The following is a 14,159-nucleotide window of genomic DNA, read 5'->3' as shown; positions in this document are numbered from 1 at the left end:
ATTCAGCAGACATTTGTTGAGTGCTCTGTTACAAGCTAGGAACTGTGCTAAAAGCCAGGCATGCAGTGTGATTTACTGAAAAAATCTTTGTTCTCAGGGAGAGTCAGTGATCAGTACTTTAAAGAAAATAAAATAGTCTAAGGGGGTAGAGAATGTTAGAAGTGCTATCTTAGATGGGCTGACCACTTAAGGCAGAGATAGCATTTTAGCGAAGATTTGCATGAACCAAAGGAGTGAGGTCTGGGTACAGAGAGGGCAGCAAATGCAAAGGCCCTGAGGTCGGACATTCTTAGCACATTTGAGAAAGACAAAGATGGCCAGGTTGGCTAGAGCACAGTGAAGGTGTATATGGTAGCAGACGAGGTTGGCAGAGCAGGGGGCAGACAGTACCAAACCTCAAAGCACTCTGACTGGTTTTCGGGGCAACGCTGTCTGGAGAGGTGACACCTATCTCAAAGCTTCTCTCTCTCTTTTTAAAATGTTTATTTTAGTTTTGAGAGAGAGTGTGAGCCAGGGAGGAGCAGGGAGAGAGGGGGACAGAGGATCTGAAGCAGACTCCAGGCTGACAGCAGTGAGCCCAACGTAGGGCTTGAACTCACAAACTGTGAGATCATGACCTGAGCTGAAGTTGGACACTCAACTGTGTGAGCCACCCAGGCGCCCCTCAAAGCTTCTCACTGATGCCTCAGATGTTTCTGGGGAGATGACAATGATGATAGTCATGGCAAAATAACCAACATTTCACACGTATCTACATTCACAAGATCCCTTTCACAAACCGTATCTCACTTATTCCTCACCTCAATACTGGAGGGGGCCAGATTTGGGTAAAGCCCAGAGAGGCTGAGTAACTTGTTCAGGGTTACCCAACTAGTGGCAGGCTGCACTGTAACTTGGTCTTGACCTTTGGGTACCTTGAGATGAGCTAAAAATGTCCTGCCTCAGCCAGGCATTGTGAACCCTAGGACTCAAGGTTAAAAGTGGGGCCCCTTCTTGTCACTTCAAAAGCAATGAAAGTCCAAGAGGTTAAGAATGATCTGATTGCCTCTACAAGCAGCTAAGACTGATGAGACTGAGTCTCTGAACAGTTGATTATCCAAACGGGATGGATATTGGTCAAAACTACAACAATGCAGGTGGTAGTGTGGGGATAACCTGGCATAATCAGAAGAAAATTAAAAAAGGAGTAATCTGCAGAGTGGGCTGTCTTTCTGTCTGGATGCCAGAAAAGGAAGAAGGTGGAAAATTTTCTCTACCTAATCTGGAAGAGTGAGATTCCTTGTCACCATGGCCTGTGGTCTGTAGTAGGCCTAGATGGAGCTCAGGTGGGAGACATCCTGGAAATATGGGGCCTGACTGGGCTGGGGTTAAGGAAGTTGGAGTATCAGGGATGATCTTTAGGTGAAAGACTGGAGTGGGGGGTGATGGAACAGTCTGGAGCTAGTAGCAAGTGTGTGCTCTGCAAGTCATGGGAGCTGTGCTGTTTATCGCTTTGTCCTTAGTGCTGAGCATGGTGGCCTCCTTGTAGGTGCTCAGCAAATATTTGTTTATTGGGAATTAGCCAAGAACAATGGGAGAATATTAGAATTTGCACCCAGCCAGACTGACTTTGAAATTCAGGTCTCCTCTTCTCCTGTAAAACTCAGGCACAGAGGATTTTACTTGTGTCCCCCTTCCTTCCTTTATCCTAGCACCTCGCGGAAGGTTAAGTATGAACACAATGGCCATGGTGCCTAGCGTGGGTGGGCACTGCATGCAGGGCGGTAGCCTGGCTAATCCCACCCTGCATCTCTCTGCAGCTCCTCCCACCTTTACGGAAACACCCCCCCAGTACATCGAGGCCAAGGAGGGCGGCAGTGTTACCATGACCTGCACAGCTTTTGGGAACCCCAAGCCCATTGTCACATGGCTGAAGGAGGGGACACTCCTAGGTGCTAGTGGGAAATACCAGGTAAGTGTGGTTCTCCATTGGGGCTGCTGCACTTCTCCTTGCTTGCCCTTCCTTTGCCTCCTCCCTCTCCACGGTGGTCCCCTGCTTCATGTGACCAGTAACATTGCACAGCAGGCAGCCTTGTTGGTGTCTGTGGTTGAAGGGAGATGAACGGAGTGCCTGGCTCCATATCCCCCTAGTGCATGAGCCCTGAGGCTATCTCTGCCTGAGGAGATAGCCCCTGGTGGGGCCCCAGTGTGGGTGCTGAGCTCCATCTCTCTTTGGCCCCAGGTGAGTGATGGCAGCCTGACAGTGACATCGGTCAGTAGGGAGGACAGAGGTGCCTACACCTGTCGCGCATACAGTATCCAGGGGGAGGCTGTTCATACCACCCACCTGCTTGTCCAAGGTAAGAGAGATTTCTCTGGCTTCTTCATGCCTCAGACCTTTTACAGGGACTTCCATCCCATCTGAGCTGCAGAGGGGTTTGCCCAGGGCACGACTGGCACAGCTGAGGTAGGTGGAGAGATGGGCAGCTCATGAGGAGTGGGGTTGGGCTCCCCCTGAGCATTGTGTAGTTCATAGCCCGAGTGCCCATGGTGGCCTGTTGTGGCCATCACACGGGATGACAGGAGGCACCATGTTGATGGTTACTCTGTCTGAGTAGTGTCCTGCTGTACCTCCATCTTCCCCAGGGGAGAAGACCTCCCTTAGGTTTCCACCCTGTTAGTGACGGCTTCAATAAATAAAGATAGGAATTCAATCCAAGCCTCAGACATTTAAAATAACACTGAGGGCATTTGGCAAAGCTGGGGTCTGCATGGTCAGCACTGGGAAATGCCAGTCTTCCCTGCCTGGGGCCCCAGTATGCCCCAGAAGGACTAGCGTCAGGATGGCAGAATCTCTTTGTACTGAGCCCATCCACCCTCTTTGCCTCCCACCTGCTGCCTGCTGAAGGAGCGGGTGAGAGCTAGTGGTGGCTGTCTGGGCTGCCAGGCCTGCTGAGATACATGTTCTTTCTGCCTCCTTCTGACTTGGAGTGTTGAGTGGCAGCATGGACCAGAGGTCCCTTTGTAGATTGGAGAAGAGTTGCCCACTCTCAGGAGAGAGCCAAGTGGCAGCTGTGGCCTATCTGGAAAGCTAGCACCAGGGAGTTCTGGGATTTCACTCTCTGTTTACTCTGCTATCCCCCTGCCTCCTCTCCCCAAATCTGCCCTCTTGACCTCTGGCTGATAAGCAGCACAAGCCTTTTAACTCCTTTAGAAGCAAGATTATTCCTTGCTCTGGATTGAAAAGAGTGGCCTTTGTCCCTCATACATGTCCCCTGCTCAGGTTCTGCTGGAGAGAAGGATGAGCAGGAAGGGCTATGTATGTCTATGTGTCTAGGGGTGAGATGGCTGGTTTGGGGAGCTTGTGCATGGAGGCAGGGTGCAGGTATACACCAACAAGAGTGTCCTGCAGCTGGTTCAGGGGGCTGGGGCTCACTGTGGTCACACCCCAGGACTTTTTGCATCTCTGGGACCTGTAAGGAGAGTAAGAACGTGAGTGCTAGCAGTAGCTGGAAGCATCTCTGTGGCGACTGCCCAGGGTTGTGCTGTTGCCTCTTGAACCAGTGCTACCCTCCAGCTCCCTCCTGGAGTTTAGGCACTGCTTGCTGAGACCTCTCAGAGCTTCCTGGGAGGTCCCAGCACTGCTGTGCTCCCCTCCCATACCAGGTAAGGTTATGTTTATTTCCTATTCCCTAGGGCCTCCCTTCATCGTTTCCCCTCCTGAGAACATCACTGTCAACATATCCCAGGATGCTCTGCTCACCTGCCGGGCAGAGGCGTATCCCGGCAACCTTACCTACACCTGGTATTGGCAGGACGAGAACGTCTACTTCCAGAAGTAAGCATGCTGCCCTGCCCTCTCAGTGGGGTCCCCAGACACCAGGCCTCCCAGGGGCAAGGCCTCTAAGCAGGGGCTGCTGCAGGCTGCTCTTGGGCTCTAGGAGCTTGCAGAAGGGAGGTCTAATCTGTCCCTCATGCAAGGCCAGTGTCTGCACAGAGTGGCCTTGAGATGGGCCAGGAATATGAGGAGGCTCTGGCTCTCCTTGCCTCGTTCACAGAGAGGGGACTCCTCGCTGCCTTGCTCCACTGTCTCATGGAAGACCCTCTTCCCCCACCCCTCCTTGTCTCTTTGTGTGTTTGTAGTGACCTGAAGTTGAGAGTGCGGATCCTGATCGATGGGACCCTGATCATCTTCCGGGTGAAACCTGAGGATGCAGGGAAATACACCTGTGTTCCTAGCAACAGCCTGGGGCGCTCCCCTTCTGCCTCAGCATACTTAACTGTGCAGTGTGAGTAGGGATAGGGAGAGCAACACGTGGTGGGGGTTCCGGAAGATCCAAGCCACATTAGCCAGACTGGAGGCTGGAGGATAGTAAGAGACCGAGTGTCATTTGAGGGAATGTGGGCAGAGGAATGACAGGAAGCAGGGATAGCCCAACATGAGGCCAAGACTTGGGCTGGTCAATTGAGGTGAAACAGTGCTTGCTGGGTGTCCTCTATGGGCCAGGCATCACTACAAGTGTTAACTGATTCATTCCATCAGTCAACAAGCTTAGGTTGGATTCAAGGATCGGTAGACCTTTTGAGCAGTTGTCTTTGTATTGAATGCTAGCCATCTCCTCTCTCTGGATGTTGAATGAGATGGTCTCTGGTCCTTTTTTTTCTCAGGTATATGAGGGAGTGTAGGTGAAGCTGAAGTAGAGTTAGATTTCCTGCCAGCTCTATGCCTTCCCCACTGTGGACAGCTGTTTGGAGTGAAGGGGACAGAACCCTCTTCTGGGGTGACTTGATCTAGTTCTGCCAGCATCTGGCTCCCTCTTGGCTTTCTTCTAGCTCTTCTCTAGGGTGGTCAGAGATCCAAATGGATGAGCTGCTCCTCATGCCAGAACAATTGAGGGCTTTTGTGCAAGTGCAATAATTCAGTTTGCTAATCTTGAATCCGGCAGTGTAGTCGATGCTTTCCCACCCCCTGGCAAGCTGATCATTGTGAGAAAGAGACAGAAGGATGAGTAATGAGGATTAATTTCTTTCTTTTGATTTGTGGATGGCCCTGTCACTCAGACAACAAAGGCCCTGCCTGGTTACCGTAGGTGACAGGCTTTTCATCACTTGAGGGCTAGTGTGGGAAGACTGCTCACCCGCAAGGGCATGCCGTGGCTGGGTGAGAAGTTCAATAGCCTAGAGATGCCCTGGTCAGCATGTGAGCTGAGAACAAGCAGAAGGACAGTTGATGACCCCAGGAAGTGGGGCTGGTCTCCAAAGCCACTCCACACAGCTGGGTGTTTGCACTTGTCTACTGCTGAGTGGGCGCTGTGGTGGTGGAGCCAAGCTGGACCTTTGAGCCCTGTCCAGCTTCTCACCTCACATGCTTATTGTTTCCTTCTCCATGCAGTGATTTTGCTTGTGGGGACAAAGGCATCATTTTTCCACTTCCATTGTCATCAACTTAAAAAGGGCTTTTAGCATGCTGTATGATGAGTCTAAGTTTTTAAGGGCTATGAGGCCCTAGGAAAGCTATGTGGTGTGACCCAGGACATCAAGCACGTCCCACCCTGACCTGCAGTAGGAAAAAGGAAGTCAAGAAGCTATTTAAACATGACTTACCATGTGCCCCAAGCTGTGCTAGATGTGGAGGAGCTAAGGGCAGGGAAGAGTCCACTTGGAGTAGCATCTTGTCTAGCTATGTCACTTGGGCTAGAAGGTGGAGGGGGCAGAGAGAGAACCAGCAGGGGTAGTCTTCAGAAGGATGAGGAATGTAACCAAAAGTAAGGCCCCCATCCATGAAGCCATGGGCCATTCTGTGCTGAGAGGGGTGTGCGGTTTCTGCGTCTTTCCCCAGTGCCATTACCCACTGCAGCTTGTCCCTTTTTACCTCCTTTTTGCCTTCAGAGGGAATCCGGGGGGTGAGATTTTCAGGTGGGTGAGACAAGGATCTTTATTTCTGCTAAAAAGCAGCGTTCAGAGTATTTCCCATTCATAAACCCTTTGAAAATCTTGGAGGCAAAAAAAAAAAAAACAAAAAAACTCTACATACAAAAGAAGGAAGCTATGTCTAAATATATAACTCGGCCTGATATTTATGTAATGCTGTTCTCTGAAGAGCTCCAAATGCTTAAAACATACCAGCTCATTCATCCTCACTGCCTCACTGGAAGTTCTGGATCTTTCTCCTGGTCACCCTCAGGGGAAATTGGGGAGAATGGAAAGGTGATGAGTCACCCACATCACAGGATGTGCTCCTTTTGCTGCTCTCCTGGGAAACTTTCATCCATTCTGTGGCCAAAGCTGATTCCATATTCCAGCTGCACAGAGGGGAAACTGAGGCCAAGAGGGGCTGGACAGCTAGCAGAATGGAGAGGAGAGGAAAGAACCACTGGTGGTCATGTCTCTGAACACAGAATGTAGAACTGACGTTCCACTTTTGGTTTAGGATGTGGAGCGAGAGAGAGCTGCTTGGTGTCCAAGAGACACTTGGGATGAGGAATGGTCGGTGGAGGATAGGGTCAAATGTTGACTTTGAGTTTGGAGTCTAGGGGCTGGGGAACTGGACATCCAGGGTCCTTAGTCTGCAGTTCAGTCCATGTGTAGGAGCATTTGAGGGGTGTTAGGGATTTAGGCAGGTGAAAACATGCCTTTGGGTGCCTCCAGACATTTGAAACAGAAGTTCTTAAGAATACAGTAGGCTGGGCAGATGAAAAGCCGCCAGCAGCCCACACTGCACTGGGGCAGCCTGATGTGGCCTCCGGGCTTTGTCCGTCTTGTTCCTCATGGTGGTCCAGGTACCTGGCACTGTTGTGAGCACTGAGGACATAGGCAGTGTTTACTGAATGGGTGGATGGGTATGAATGGCAGTTCCTTGGAGTAGGAGTGTCTGTATGAGACCCCGGGGGTTTATGTGGTGGCTTGGCCCCCTGCCCAGATCTCTCACTCCTTGACTGCCCTCCTGCCTTTCTTCTCTCCCACCCCATGCTACCCCTCTACAGATCCAGCCCGTGTCCTCAACATGCCCCCTGTCATCTACGTGCCCGTGGGAATTCACGGCTATATCCGATGCCCTGTGGATGCAGAGCCACCAGCCACCGTGGTCAAGTGGAACAAAGATGGCCGCCCCCTGCAGGTTGAGAAGGTGCTGAAAAGATGCATGTGCGGTCACAGTGAGACTCTCCTGATGCTGAGCTGCTGCCTCTGAGGGTCTGGTTCCCTGTAGGATTCCTCTAGTCCTACCAAAAAACTCTGAGAAAGCAAAGAGCTGCTTCCTGTGGCAGGTCTACACTCTAGTAGAGCTTTTGCCATTCTCCCAGGGAACTTAGACAACCCCTTACCCCACACTAGCTGGTGCTGTGTCCAGGTCTGCGAAGTTAGGTCTGGTCTGGTGGGGGCTGGGACCGAGCTTCTGTCCCCTGACCATTGCTCCCTGTTTTGCTGTCTGTGCTCTGACAGAACCTGGGTTGGACCTTGATGGAGGATGGCTCTATTCGGATTGAGGAGGCCACAGAGGAGGCTCTTGGCACTTACACCTGTGTGCCTTACAACACCTTGGGGACCATGGGCCAGTCTGCTCCTGCACGGCTTGTCCTGAAGGTGAGGCCCAGGGCTGAGAGTGGCCTCCATGGGAGTGGGCAAGCTGAAATGATTGACTTCATGGCCTTGCTGTGCTCTCCCTAGGACCCCCCGTATTTTACGGTGCTACCAGGCTGGGAGTATAGGCAGGAGGCTGGCCGGGAGCTGCTTATCCCCTGTGCTGCTGCAGGGGACCCTTTCCCTGTCATCACTTGGAGAAAGGTACCTTCAGGTTCTGGAGCTCTTGGGAAGTGTGCTGGAGGGGCAAGACCTGGTAGTGCTCTGTTGTGACCGGGCCAGGTGCTGAGCAGTGGGGCTGACTTCTAGAGTGATGGGTGCTCTGGAGGAGGGGCAGTGGGGGTGCGGGCTGAATGTTCAGGCACCACTTGCTCCTCCTGTTCTTGAGCCTCTGATGTGTTGGTGGCTTCTCTTCTTCCCTGCTGACCCGGCTCCTCCCCTGCCGACCCGCTCCTGCCTTCCTCTTTGCCCCCTTGTTTGGCCAAGGTAGGGAAGCCCAGCAGAAGCAAGCACAATGCCCTGCCCAGCGGGAGTCTCCAGTTTCGAGCCCTGAGTAAGGAGGACCACGGGGAGTGGGAGTGCATCGCCACCAACGTGGTCACCAGCATCACTGCCAGTACCCACCTGACCGTCATCGGTACGGGGGCTGTGGGCAGGAGGGCTGTGGTCTGGGCACCGGACACTGTCTACCCTTTCTGGGCATCTTTCTTGAGCTGGCCCACCCCTGAATCAGGAGCCTGCCATGTGTAACCCTAGCCCTCTGTGGACTCTATACAAGGGAAGGTAACATGGGGTCTGTCCTGGGGAGATCTTTTTCTGGCAAAATGTACCCAGCAACACCCCCCATAGAAATGAGGCATGTGTGTGGGCAGTAGCGACTGTGTCTAGGCCTAGAAGGGGAGCTGGAAGAATGGAATGAGGGGGATCTGGGAGGGGACCAGTGTGCTGAGCTCCAGCAGCTGGGCCTGGCCTGGAGGTTACTGGCGTTCCCATTTCCTGGGTGCCAGGGGTTATGTTCCCACTTCTTTTGCCTGAGGTGTGTGTCCCTAAGACCTCAGCTTGTAGCCTGCCCCTCTGGGGACTGATAGCTAGTTGTAACAGTGGCCAACACTTCGAGCATTTACCACCAGTTTTAGGCTCTGTCCCAGTTGGTGCCCTATCATTTTTAACCTATGAGGTGAGAGCTGATATTTCCCCAGTGTACATCATTGAAACCAAGGCTGGCATGGATCACACACCTTGCCGAACATCACATCACTAATAACTGCTGGGTCCCGGACTCAAACACAAGTAGAAGTTCTTTTTTTAAAAAAAATTTTTTTTTTTAATGTTTATTTATTTTTGAGACAGAGAGAGACAGAGCATGAACGGGGGAGGGGCAGAGAGAGAGGGAGACACAGAATCGGAAGCAGGCTCCAGGCTCTGAGCCATCGGCCCAGAGCCCGACGCGGGGCTCGAACTCACGGACTGTGAGATCGTGACCTGAGCTGAAGTCGGACGCTTAACCGACTGAGCCACCCAGGCGCCCCGGCAAGTAGAAGTTCTTAATAGTTGTGTTGTGCTGCCTCTCACTTTGATGTTCGGGTGGAATATGGCTACCTTTCATGAGGCCAGAGAACTTTATAGGAGAGGGGCTTTTTAGCTTGGACTGTGACCTTGAGGGAGAGTGTTTCTGTATTTGCCAGGTGAGCACAGGATTTTGGCCTGGGATGACGAAGGTTCTGGTTTCCCTTTGGCCATGTTCCTGATGTTCGTGCCATATCTTGCTAGAAGGACTCTATGGCACAGTGGGATGGCTTTTCTTCTGCAGTCCTACTGCTCAGGGCATCAGCTCCTCAGCATCCCTCACCATTCCGCGCTCCACTTGAGGCACTGCATTTTGCTACTACGCAGTGCCACTGTGGGTGCCCAGCTCACTGGGCCCAGTTCATTTCAGTCTGAGAGCACTCCACTTGGTCTCCAGGCACCAGCCCCCATGCCCCGGGCAGTGTCCGGGTCCAGGTCTCCATGACAACTGCCAACGTGTCCTGGGAGCCAGGCTATGATGGAGGATTCGAGCAGACATTCTCAGTTTGGTACGGACCTCTGTGAGTCACCCCCGCATGCTTTGCTCTCTGCTTCTCCCTCCCCCAACCCCTGACTTCAGTCAGTCCCTGGGGCGGGTGGACGTTATGAGAAGGATACAGTTCTTTGCCTGCTAGACCTCCAGTCAGTGAGGTGTGTTGACATAGTGACTAGGTCTTGTGGGGAATGGGCACGTCTGTGAGGGATTCGGGGCATTCTGCGTTCCTAGCCTAAAAGGTTTGGATGCCAATTTAGGCTGTTGCCTGAATTGACCATCACCCTCTGCTGCTCTCTCTTCAGCTTATCTCACTACCCCTTTTTGTGTCCTTGGTTTATGCTTCTTTTAGGTTCCTCTGTCCTCTGGAGTCTGGAAGAGACTCCCAATCTTCAGTGGCATTGAGAAACAGCCCAGCTGGAAGCGTAGAATCTAATTTTTATTCTCTCGCTTTCCCAATGGTTCCAGAAACTGATGTGAAGTGGTGCTTGCCTTCTGGCCTTGTCTTCAGCATCTTCATTTTCTCTAGGACCCTGTGTTTCTATTGTGTTTATATCTCTGCTATTAATTTGGCCAGATGTAGTGATTTGAGATCTTTGCTTAAACCTTGGGGTAGGTAAGGGATCTTAAAGATGCATACATAAATCAGGCTGAGGTCAGGAGGCACAGAAAAGGTGGAGAGAGGGGCTGTAGTGGACTTCCTTCCCATCACGCAAGGGTTTTTCTCCCCCACATTCCTATCCTGAGCCAAGAACTGGCCACCTGCAACATGGGACATCCTTGAGTGGGAAGGATGAGCCCTCTCACTTCCTCCTTTTCAGACCTGCCTCATCTGGCTATGTATTTCCAGCCAGGCTCGATCAGGGCCTAGGAAGGAGGAAATATTCCTGTAGAGGGCAACTCATGGAGATTCAGGGAGAGCCCTTGATACACTAGTCAACATCAAGGGGGGTTAAGAGGAAGCTGCCCTCTTTCCCATCATGATGTTTTGGTGGGTACATCCTGAATATTCTGGATGTTTTGAGTTCTGACTAGGCAAACAACCTAGATGATGAGTGTGGGGAACTCTCTGAGTTGCAACCAGAACATCCTCCACCCCTTAATCTCTGTTCCTCCCAAGGCAAGGTGGGGGGCTGGGCGGGGGAGGGCTCCTGACAACCCTGCCAGGTGACTGCTGCAAGAATCATGGTGCTGCTGGGCAGCTGTGTGTCCAGGCAAGGGCCTTTGGCGAGGCCAAGCCATCTTTGGGGATGTCCAAGTGGCAGGTCTGGGTGTAGATTGGGGTTTCCCTCACTGCTTGCGGTCCTGCTCCATGCTGCTGCTCATCTGCACCGCTTTATCACACTTTGCTCACTTGCTTTGGTGCCCGGGGCGGTGGGGTGGGGGCGGGTGGGAAGGGTAGTTGCAAAGTTTGGGGAGGTCTTCTTCCCTCCTGTTGTTCCTCCTGTTGTTCTGATTGCCTCTGACTCTCCACGTATTGACTCAGACATTTGGCACTGGCCTCTTTTTGCTGTGCTTTTTGCTGCCTCAGCTCAAACTCCTAAGCATTCATGGTAGTAAGCATTTAAACCTAGAGGGAACCCCGTGAGCGGGCATCCACTAAGTTGTAGCTCAGGGCTGCAGGAAGAAAGCTGCCCAGGGTCTCAGTCCCATAGGATGATGTCTCCTCCCCGTGGTGATCCCAGGGCACTGCACCTGGAAATAGCAGGGATGGAGAGTTAGGTGGGAGGTGTAGAACAAACGCTAACCTTCACCCCTAGTTCCAGGGTCCTCCATGCACAGTGTGACCTTGCCCTTGATTATGAGTTCTAACTGTTAAAGCCTTAAGGATCCTGGTCCTCACTGTGGGGAAATCCCTGCTCATTTTTGTCTTATACCCTAGGCTTCTTCAGGTGACTCAAACCTTGTTGGACTGAGTGAGCCCTCTGGGTTACTTTACTCCCTACTTTTCACTGTCCCTGGGAGGGTGGGCAGCTGAGGTCACCTGGATTTCTTCCCTAGTCCTGCCATTGCTGAATTGCTCATCCTCACTTCCCCACGATGGTACCTGCCTTGTTCCTACTGTCCTTACTCTCCCAAGGCAGATGTACTCTTAGGGCTGTGACCAGGATAAAGATCCCCCGCCCCCCAGTGCAATTGGTAGTTTGACCAGTATTGTAAGCCTCACTTATATCTAAGGGTTCCTTTTAGTAGAGGTGATGCCACTGGTGGCTGGCGACCGGCGTTAAAGACTGGCACAGCCAGAGTTGGGAAGGTCATCCCACCTTGGTCATTTCCTCTTTCTATCCTAAAGGCAGGGAAGGCCAGGTCTGCCCAATGCCACCTCCTTGAGGACCTTGCATGCATTCTCGTGTCTCCAGTGTAACCCACCCCACCTCCTTGTCCCCGATCCTCTCTCTTTCTTTTGGCCAGGATGAAGCGGGCACAGTTTGGGCCCCATGACTGGCTATCTTTGCCAGTGCCACCGGGACCCAGCTGGTTGCTAGTGGATGCCCTGGAGCCTGAGACAGCATACCAGTTCAGCGTCCTGGCCCAGAACAAGCTGGGAACGAGCGCCTTCAGTGAGGTGGTCACTGTGAACACTTTAGGTGAGGACCCCGGGCTGGGATGTCTTGAGGATATTTCCTGGAGGATCTGGGTAAAGACGGTAATGGTGATGATCCTAGCAGATAACATTTACTTCTTACTATGTGCCAGGCACCTTGCTACATGCTTCAGGTAATCATGTCATTTGATCTCCCAAGAAGGACTTCTCATCCCATTCTTTGAGTTTTGCCTGGACCATAGTGCCTTGACCCACATCAGAGCACTTTGGGCCAGGTTCCTTTCAACATTTATCCTTCCTTGGTAATCCACATGTTTGCATCTTCCTGTGGCTTCACAGGGCAGGCTAGGAATCCTTCTTCCTCCTTCTGCACCCTTGCCTATTCTTTCCTCTGGCCCTTGGCCTCATTTGGTGGCTGGTGTGTGGCCAGTTCTCCCTGTCAAATCTTAGTCATGCTGACTCTTCCTTCCTGGACCCAGTGGCTTACTGCATTCCACCTGGAGAGTGGCCGTCAACAGGTGGCACCCCTCCAGCCTGTTCCTGGATCCTTTACTGCCACTAGGGGGTGCAGCAGTGATGGGATGCTTACCCCTGCTCTGGAGCTTTCCTCCTTGGCCTTTTTATTCCCCACCTGTGCCAAGAAGGCAATTGAGAGTAGACAATGTGCTATGAGAAGACAATTCTAGCTCCTTGGAAGAGAACATAAAATACATTTTGTAGTATCTTTTTAAAGATACTATCTTATTTAAAAGATTACATTTAATTCTCCCATCTCCTAACTCTCTACACGACCCCCCCCCCCCCCGCCCCGCCCCACCCCGGTGATTTCTGTTTTTTCTTTTTTTTTTTTTTTTCCATTTGAGACACTTCATTCCCTCATCTATGTTTTTAGAAGTGCTGAGAAAGTAGGTTCTTGTGGCTGTGGGCCACTTCCCTTGGGTGAGGAGGGCTCTTTTGTGTGACACTCTTGTCCCTGAAATGACTCCTGCATGGCAAAGTGACCATTGCCTTGGGGCCACAGTGCCCTAGAGACACATGCTGAGCCAGAAGGCACTTTAGAGAGGTGAGGGTACAATGATCTCGGCATCGCCACATACTTTCCCTCTCTCCCCTCTGTGCCACAGCATTCCCTATCACAACTCCAGAACCCCTGGTGCTGGTTACCCCACCGAGGTGCCTCACAGCCAATCGGACCCAGCAGGGTGTGCTCCTGTCTTGGTTACCCCCTGCCAATCACAGCTTTCCCATTGACCGCTACATCATGGAATTTCGTGTCGGGGAACACTGGGAGACGTTAGATGGTGCCATCCCGGGCACTGATGGAGACTTCTTTGCCAAGGATCTGTCACAGGTGAGGTGTCCAGCCTTTCCTTGCTGCTGTTCCCAAATTCTGGAAGTGTCATGACTCTCTGGAGTCACTGAACGCTTTGAGTGAGGTGTACAAGTCAGGTGTACAAGGTGTACAAGGTGTACAAGGCTGAGCCATGTGCTGCCCCACACCGTGATTCCTTTATTCTCAGATCTGCTACCGAGGTCTGGGATCCGTAGATCATGGCAACTGGGGTCCTACAGACTCAGGACCAGTGTTTGGCAGTGGTGACTTTTATTGCCTTGAGGGCTTTTTCCACATACAGACATAAGCTGGAGCCAGGCAGAGCAGGTTAGGAGCCCAGATTGTGTAAATAGACAGTGACCTCATCTCCCTGCTAGGGGTCTAACTTGGGCTGGGTGAAGGATTTCCCAGAAGGATTGTCTTCTAGCTTTGCCCAGGGAAGGACCCCTGCTTTAACAATTTAGAGTCCTTAGAGGAATATACATACATACATATAAATATATATATATATATATATATATTCCAGCTGACCCCCTGCTTTAAACTTTGATGTCACTCTAGCTGGAGAGAGGAAACAGCTTATTATTACATGGATATAGATAGCCTCATCTATCTTTCTGTCTTCCTTCCCTGGACACTCATTTAATGATAGCATTGGGGCTCCT

The 14,159-nt window shown here is 51.8% G+C and overlaps 1 protein-coding gene across 1 annotated transcript in view; it reads left to right on the top strand.

The window, feature by feature from the left end:
* The window catches only part of IGSF9B (immunoglobulin superfamily member 9B), a 46,867-nt gene that overhangs the window by 16,703 nt on the left and 16,005 nt on the right, over positions 1-14,159 (top strand). Inside the window, exons 4-14 of the mRNA XM_042906020.1 lie at positions 1,800-1,951; positions 2,222-2,339; positions 3,676-3,817; positions 4,123-4,268; positions 6,963-7,105; positions 7,420-7,560; positions 7,645-7,761; positions 8,044-8,194; positions 9,521-9,644; positions 12,029-12,204; positions 13,286-13,512. Coding sequence (XP_042761954.1) covers positions 1,800-1,951; positions 2,222-2,339; positions 3,676-3,817; positions 4,123-4,268; positions 6,963-7,105; positions 7,420-7,560; positions 7,645-7,761; positions 8,044-8,194; positions 9,521-9,644; positions 12,029-12,204; positions 13,286-13,512 — 1,637 coding nt within the window. The remainder of the gene's footprint in view (positions 1-1,799; positions 1,952-2,221; positions 2,340-3,675; positions 3,818-4,122; positions 4,269-6,962; positions 7,106-7,419; positions 7,561-7,644; positions 7,762-8,043; positions 8,195-9,520; positions 9,645-12,028; positions 12,205-13,285; positions 13,513-14,159) is intronic.

Source organism: Panthera leo, chromosome D1, assembly GCF_018350215.1.
Source record: "Panthera leo isolate Ple1 chromosome D1, P.leo_Ple1_pat1.1, whole genome shotgun sequence".
Classification (NCBI taxonomy): domain Eukaryota; kingdom Metazoa; phylum Chordata; class Mammalia; order Carnivora; family Felidae; genus Panthera; species Panthera leo.
Note: the sequence above shows the minus strand (reverse complement) of the source record. Positions and strands in the feature narration are given on the sequence as shown.